At 22.9% G+C, this 7,457-nt stretch overlaps 3 protein-coding genes across 3 annotated transcripts; 2 read left to right on the forward strand and 1 right to left on the reverse strand.

Annotated features, from left to right (window-relative positions):
• The first annotated feature begins 55 nt into the window (after positions 1-55).
• Positions 56-5,187, forward strand: LOC108002321 (TATA box-binding protein-associated factor RNA polymerase I subunit B). The gene is made up of 10 exons (XM_017063943.3): positions 56-196; positions 256-346; positions 464-668; positions 738-879; positions 951-1,087; positions 1,162-1,377; positions 1,458-1,687; positions 1,868-2,060; positions 3,478-3,918; positions 4,026-5,187. The coding sequence occupies exons 1-10, from the start codon at positions 110-112 to the stop codon at positions 5,164-5,166; spliced, it is 2,883 nt and encodes a 960-aa protein (XP_016919432.1). The 5' UTR covers positions 56-109; the 3' UTR covers positions 5,167-5,187.
• On the forward strand, positions 2,070-3,622 carry LOC108002322 (isoaspartyl peptidase/L-asparaginase-like). The gene is made up of 4 exons (XM_017063944.3): positions 2,070-2,460; positions 2,537-2,833; positions 2,923-3,395; positions 3,483-3,622. Exons 1-4 carry the CDS (start codon positions 2,175-2,177, stop codon positions 3,501-3,503), a joined length of 1,077 nt encoding a protein of 358 aa, XP_016919433.1. The 5' UTR covers positions 2,070-2,174; the 3' UTR covers positions 3,504-3,622.
• On the reverse strand, positions 4,959-7,337 carry LOC108002277 (uncharacterized). Its single transcript, XM_017063864.3, is given in 5 exon segments — positions 4,959-5,713; positions 5,715-5,750; positions 5,858-6,289; positions 6,386-6,544; positions 6,639-7,337. Coding segments are annotated over 5 exon segments (729 nt in total). The 5' UTR covers positions 6,660-7,337; the 3' UTR covers positions 4,959-5,632.
• Between the last annotated feature and the right edge of the window lie 120 nt (positions 7,338-7,457).

Raw genomic sequence — 7,457 nt, forward strand, 5'->3', positions numbered from 1 at the left:
TATTATAACCTATAATACATTAAGTATTATAACCTATAATATTTAATTGTAGCATAAATGCAACAATATAAATAAAAGATAAAATTTCTATTAAAAACAATACGGAAAAATGCAAAAGTGTAGAATTTGTGACTGTACAGATTTTTATAAAGAAGCTGGCTACTTTTTCTGTCAAACATGTCAAACGCAGAACGAGGTATTGCAATTTTTTTTTTTTCGAAGACAATTTATCAAGTAATTTGATTATTTTTATAGGATATTAGAGAAGAGATTCTTGAATTACATATAGATAATTCAACTAGATTACGGAAGACAAAAATAAGACAATTAAAATCAAATAAATCAGGTTTGTTTTAATATATATTAATTATTTATTATATATATATCATTAAATTAAATTATTCTAATATTCAAATATTATTTAACATTTCTAAATATTTATGATTTTTCATTTTATTATTAGGTGAGGAGCTTGGATGGACATCATGGGAATTATATAATTTTGTTTTAATTGGATTAACAAATGAATTAATAGAACTTGGAATTCCATCCGAAATAAAATTAACAATATTACAATTATGGGCAACATATTTAGGCAAAATTGAAGTAGCATTTATATCAACTAAGAAAAAATGTTTGCCAAAATTAGCTAGAAGATATAAAAGAAGGTATGTTAAAAACAAAATTAGAATTAAATTTATATATATTTAAAAATAAATTAATGTATGATATATTAGGGATGCTGAAATTATTTATGGCAAAGTGCAATCCCAAAAGAAGCACAGAAAACGCAAAAGAATTGGAAGTAGTACAAATACTTCTGTAATATCAAGTGGTCAAAGTGAGGCTAGTTCTATGAGAGAATTAAAAAAAAATAAAGTAATTTTTATAATATTTATTAAAATAAAATTAATTTTATTTTATACTTCTTTTAAAATATATTTATTTAGAGGCTTTTAGCAACAGCTGAATACGATAGATATCTTCAATCTCAAAATAGTTCTTTAGGTGATGGTATTAGTTCATTTAGTCAAAGTATATACAGTTTTCAATCTAGTTCTGTCAATTCTTCAAATAATGATGGAAAGTAAGTCTTTAGTTCTTTTATACAATAAAATTTAATCTATTGAGTATGATTTTTATACTTTTTAATTTATCTAGAGTACAATTTAGTTCTCATGCCAAAAAGGAAATAAGAAAAATTAAAAAATTATCTAAAAATATACCTAGATCTGAAAGAATTAAATATAGAGCCAAACATATAAGTAATCAGTATAAAATGGGACCTCATATAATGACACCTATGCGACTATGGGCAATTATATATTTAGCTTTGAGAATTCATGATCAACCTATACAATTAGGAGATATGTTAAGGTGTAGAATAAATATATATTCTTTTATTCTTTTTGATGTTTTTTAAATTTTTTTTTAATTAAAATATTTTTTCTTGGTAGATATGGGAAAGAAGGACATTTATCTTATTATAAATTGGATCATTTGTTGCCACCAGAAGTGAATTTAACAGCTAATGAAAGAAGCTTCTTGAGACAAAATGTTGAAATTACACATAAAGGAATGAGACGAATTATTGCAAATATGGCAAAATTTCTTGGTGTATGGGATATAATTTGTCCAGATTTTTTATCTTTAATTAAAAGATATTGTCAAGAATTAGGATTACCAAGTATGAATGTTTTATTCAATTATAATATATATAATATATATATAATATATGTATAATTTTGATATTTATTTTTGATTTCTTTGTATTACCAATTTACATTTTCTTAATTTAATGTATATAATGTATATAATAATTAATGTATATAATAAAAATTAATTATATATTTATATATAATTTCAGGGGGCATCCAATTATATACAGAAAGATTAATAGCTTTATCACCTCCTAAAATGATATTTGATATAAAAAAATCATATATTCCAAATTATGAAGGTCGTGCAATTGCATTTATTATAGTAGTATTGAAAACTTTGCTTGGTTTAGATGGTATAACTGAATATTATATCAGTCGAATTGCAGAAAAAATCAATAGGTATGTTGAAAAAATGAATATCCATTATATATTTTGTTTTATGTTTTGAACCTCAAAATCTGAAGATGTATGATATTATTAATATAAGAAATAAGTAGTTTATTTGAAGTAAAAATGGAATTCAGAAAAGGTACATTTTGTTATAATACAAAAATTAGGGATAAAGAATGTATATGTAATAAAAATACTATTCCATGTATAATCGTACATGGCGGTGCGGGAAATTTTAGTGATTCTATAGCTATAGAAAAAATGACAGCGTGTAAAAAAGCTGCCATTAATGGTTATAAAAAATTAATAAATGGTGAAAGTTCTGTAAATGCTGTAGAAGCTGCATTATGGTGGTTAGAATGTGACGAATTTTTTAATTCTGGTTATGGATCTGTGTTAAATGAACTAGGTATTTTATATATCTTGTATAATAATGAAAGTCAATTTTTATCATATTATATTATGTATAAATTTTCCTAATATAGGAAAAGTTGAAATGGATGCAAGTATAATGGATGGTCATAGATTCAAATGTGGATCAGTAGCAGCAGTTTCAGATATAGAACATCCTATAACACTTGCAAAATATGTTATGAATAATTTTCCAAATTCTATTTTTGTGGGCGAGGGAGCTAAAAATTTAGCCAAGTATGCAAATTTAAGTTTCTTATCAGAGGGAAATATGGTATCACCTGCTGCACGTGCAGCTTTTTATTCAGAAGAAGAAGGAAAATTAGATGCTGATATTGAGAAAATTTTATTGGATATCGATATGTTAAAGAGTAAATATTTGTAAAACAAAGTTGGAAAATTAATTTTTATGCATTCATATAATTATTATTTATAGATATTATTGATTAAATATTTATAGATAATACCGGAACTGTTGGTTGTGTAGCATATGATGGATATAGTGTAGCTGCTGGAACTACAACAGGTGGTTTAAATAAAAAATTGGTAGGAAGAGTAGGAGATTCTCCTTTATTGGGTTGCGGTACTTATGCTATTAGAAATATAGGTTGTTCCTTAACAGGACATGGAGAATCTATAACAAAATTAGGATTAGCTCGTGCAATCGTAGAAGACATTGAACAAAATTTTTCACACATGGAAGCTCTTTATAAAAACTTTTCTCATATGTTAGAAAAATATGAAAAAGTCGGTGGTGGAATTGTACTTCAATCAAATGGTCATTGGGCAACATATTTTACCTCTGATAAAATGCCATATGCTGTAATTGACAATGATTTAATTACATATGGAGTAAAATTATATGAAGAAAGGAGAGAATTGTACAAAATCGAAAAAGATTGCAAATGCGAATGCGAATGTCCTTCTTTAATTGTATTTTTAATGCGATTATTTATTCTATACTATAGCTAAATTATATTAATCTTTATTTTATTAATATTAAATTTTTTTTCAGCGTAGCTATTGAACGTGGTTTACTGAATGCAAAACTTTTTAATTTTCAAGAATGGCAAAGATATATTGAATGCAGAAAAATAATTTTATCTCGTGCACATTATCCAACTAAAATGAAATATTATCCCGACTTAGATGGAATTGATGATCTATATTTAAAATTCTTAGAATTTATAACTTCTAAATCGAATAAAAATGAAGTAAATATGAAAAATTCGAAACATTTTTTACCAGAAGAACTTATTAATGGCATGAAAAAACATATAACTAGTTTAAATATTAATGATTTATTACCAAAAACAGTAGATATATTTCCACCATCTCTAACTCCGCTTTATTCATATTTACAATGTTTATTAGATAATCCACTCAATGATATTCCTAATATATTACAAAATGATTTTTTTCTTACAAAAGTTGGATACATGACAAAATCTGAATCGTAAGTAATTATAAGTAATTATAATTATGTAATATGTAATAATAATTAATTAGAAACATTCTAATATTAATCACATTTAATTGAAATAAATTAATTTTTTTTTTTAGCTTAATAGAATTAGCAATGAAATGTGATATAGAATTAGAAATAATTGATTCAAATATACATTTTGTTGAAAAAAATGTACCTCAATTTGAACAACCTAGAATGCCAAGTATAGAAGAACTGAAACAGCTCGTCGATGTACAAGATGACTTAAAAGACCAACATGAACTCGGAAGCGAAAATGTGAATGAATATTTACATGCTAAAATACCATGTACCATGAAATTCGATACCATTAAAAGACAGTATTATGATAATGTAATCAAGGATTTAGAAAACATACATATAGGGAATAATTTTACATTTACCGAAATTCTTCCAAACGGGAAACTAGCAATTCCTACTGATAGTGATACTGAAGACGAAAAAGAAGTTTCTAATTATATTAATACTATAGATGCAGAAACTACGTTTTTAGAAAAAAAAATGTATAACAAATACAATTTACAATTATCGCAAGCAGAAAAAGAATCTATTTTTAAATCGAATACAATGAAAAAAGTACAATCTAAAATTCAACTTGAACGAAATACTAAAGGCCAATTTATCAAAGGAAATGCTTTATTCATAAAAAAAAATATTGAAAAAAATGACGATAATTTTCTTCCAGATACAGAGAATATAAATTTTCACAATAGTATAAAAACAAACGTAGCAAATGAAATATATTCCAATGTTAAAAGTAGTGAAGAGGAATTATTTTTGCCTGAATATATTAGTATTAATGATATCAATATTGATAATATAGATTTAAAAAGTGATACTTTTAATATAAATGATTATTTGAATCTAAGTAATATTACATTTTTTAATGATATTGACAAGAAAGAAAGTATAGCCCATAAGAAATACCAATTTTTTAGACCATTTAAAGACTATTGGATGTATCATTGTATTTTTAGTCGTGTAAAATCTAAAAATTTTACTGTATTTGAAAAAGTTTTACCACGAACTTTTCGTTGGTTGTTAAACGAATGTGCACTTATCGTGGAAATGTCTACAGAAGATTTATATGAAGAAATATGTTTAATAGAAAGTTATCATTCATATGTTTTAAAATCTTGTACATTCAAAAGTAATAATTGTAACAATGTAGATACAATATCTAAAAATCAATTGAATTTTATTTTAAATAAATGGTAAAAAAACGTACAGAATATAAAATTTTATATTGATTGTATGGAACGATATAATCGATAATTTCGATTTAAAAGTTAATTATTTAAATTAAATATTTATCCTTTTTTGTCCGTAAATTTATAATTTATAAAATATAATTTTCAAAATTTAAATTATAATTATTAAATGATTTAACATTTTTAAATAAAATTTTTAAACTTTTAAATTCAGTTTAAAATCGAAAAATTCTTTTATCTCATAGAAGAATCATAGTTCTTTCTATTCTCCGCTAGATGGTGCTTCAATGTTCCTTTATATAATGTACAACACAAATTGGATTTTTTACAAGAGACAAATTGATCACATATTGATAATTGAAAATTATTAATAGATAAGGTATAAAATAAATTTAATAAATAATAATAGAATTATTTATGTTTTTAATTTAATTTTTTTTATATTATATATAATTTAAACATAAAAAAATAAATTAATTATATTTCATAATGACATCATATGATATAAATTTTAATAAATTTTCTTCATTTTCTTCGTTTAGAGATATCATGCAAATTGCGCATCATAACATCCGTAAAGAATATTTCTTTCTGTGTTTAAAAAAGAATTTTTATTTATATTAATTATTTGCAACAAAAATCATATAATTTTATATGTAGTTTTTATTATAGTAATTTTTCTATAATTTTAACTATACCTTGGCAATCTGAATTATAAGTTTTTGTAGTTGTATAAATTTATCCTGAATACTTTTTGTGAATTGTTTTTTCTCAAAATTATTTTTAGATTCTACGAGTATTTTATTGTTTTTCAAAAATTCATATACTTTTACGGAATAATTTTTTAATGCAATCTTCAATCTTGCATATTTTGATAACTGAAGATTTACAAGGGATCCATTTATATTTAACATTCGTGAAATTAACATTTCCATATTTGCGAGCATATTCTTTAGATACATTATATTACGAAAATGATAAAATTGTTCTTCGAGAAGAAAATCTTCGTTCTCTATATATTCTATTTCATTCTCTTCATCTATCTCTTCTTCATTTATGATGCCATCGATATTGCTATTATCGAATATATCTTTTAATTCCTCTATATTCTCTTTTAATTGTGTTTTACACTATATTTGAAAATTATATAACAACAATTATCTTTTTTATTTAAAGAAAAATAATAAACTATTAATACAAATATATATATTTTATTTTGAACTTACACGTGAGTAACGATCCATAAAGTATAAGATTTTCTTATACTGATACGAATCTATTCTTAAACTATCAGACAACTTATTCATTCGAAATAAATAATTTTTCCCTTCTTTTATTAATTTTTCAACATCTTCAAGAAATTGTAGTTTTTTTAATACTAGCAACTATCAATACGAAACAAACCACAAACAATTAATTGGTCTCTATAATATAAAAAAATCAATAAAAAAATTTTTTTTACATAAGGATTTTTCTTACCACATTCAATTTTCTTGTCATTTCAATAATTCAATGTAATAATGTTTATTAATATTTCTTAATTAGTATTTTTTATTATTATTAATTATATTTAATATTTAATCCTGCATTATATATAATTTGGATCAAAATATTTAAAATAGACAAAAATTAATTTCCTTGTTTATAAAGATATTTAGTACAAGTATAAATAATGAAAATTATTTTGATTTATAAAATAAATAACAAATAAATCATTATCGATTATTATTAATGAATAAATTTTCTTAAAATATTTCATACACTATTCACAATTCAATAACCAATAGAATACACATAAATCTCACATATATCTCTGTCGACTGAAGAACATTAACTGAATTTTTGTTTACAATCCTGTAATGTGACACTAACTGTCGAATAAGATAATTTAACCAATAATATGACTACGTACAAAAATTTCGAACTGTTTTTACTATAAAAGGTATTTAATTCTTTATTAATCGATTATTTCTATATTTCTATAGGTTTTTATATTTTTATAGCAAATTTAATATTAAGAACATTAAAATTTTTATGTCTCTAGTAAGATTATTATCAATATTTAATTAATCATATTTTTTTCAATAGATTCCGTTTAATTTAATATGAATTAAAACTTGCATTTCTCTATCATAACATTTTCGATTTACTATCGATCAATTTAACTTGTGGTTGTTATATTTCTATTTTTTTCGTATTATTCTTTATAGCACAAATAAATCGAAAATTATCAGAACTGTAAATGTAGTTTTATTTTGTAAAAATATATACTACACTATATATGTATATATACTATAA

Source organism: Apis cerana, linkage group LG15, assembly GCF_029169275.1.
Source record: "Apis cerana isolate GH-2021 linkage group LG15, AcerK_1.0, whole genome shotgun sequence".
Lineage (NCBI taxonomy): Eukaryota > Metazoa > Arthropoda > Insecta > Hymenoptera > Apidae > Apis > Apis cerana.

Bases quoted from the DNA above. Each gene is read 5' to 3' on its own strand.
- LOC108002321 (XM_017063943.3), top strand. From the start codon at position 110: ATGCAAAAGTGTAGAATTTGTGACTGTACAGATTTTTATAAAGAAGCT. The intron at 880-950 runs GTAATTTTTATA...ATATTTATTTAG, and splicing joins GAGAATTAAAAAAAAATAAA to AGGCTTTTAGCAACAGCTGA. The intron at 1,378-1,457 runs GTGTAGAATAAA...TTTTCTTGGTAG, and splicing joins CAATTAGGAGATATGTTAAG to ATATGGGAAAGAAGGACATT.
- LOC108002322 (XM_017063944.3), top strand. From the start codon at position 2,175: ATGGAATTCAGAAAAGGTACATTTTGTTATAATACAAAAATTAGGGAT. The intron at 2,461-2,536 runs GTATTTTATATA...TTCCTAATATAG, and splicing joins ATCTGTGTTAAATGAACTAG to GAAAAGTTGAAATGGATGCA. The intron at 2,834-2,922 runs GTAAATATTTGT...AAATATTTATAG, and splicing joins GGATATCGATATGTTAAAGA to ATAATACCGGAACTGTTGGT.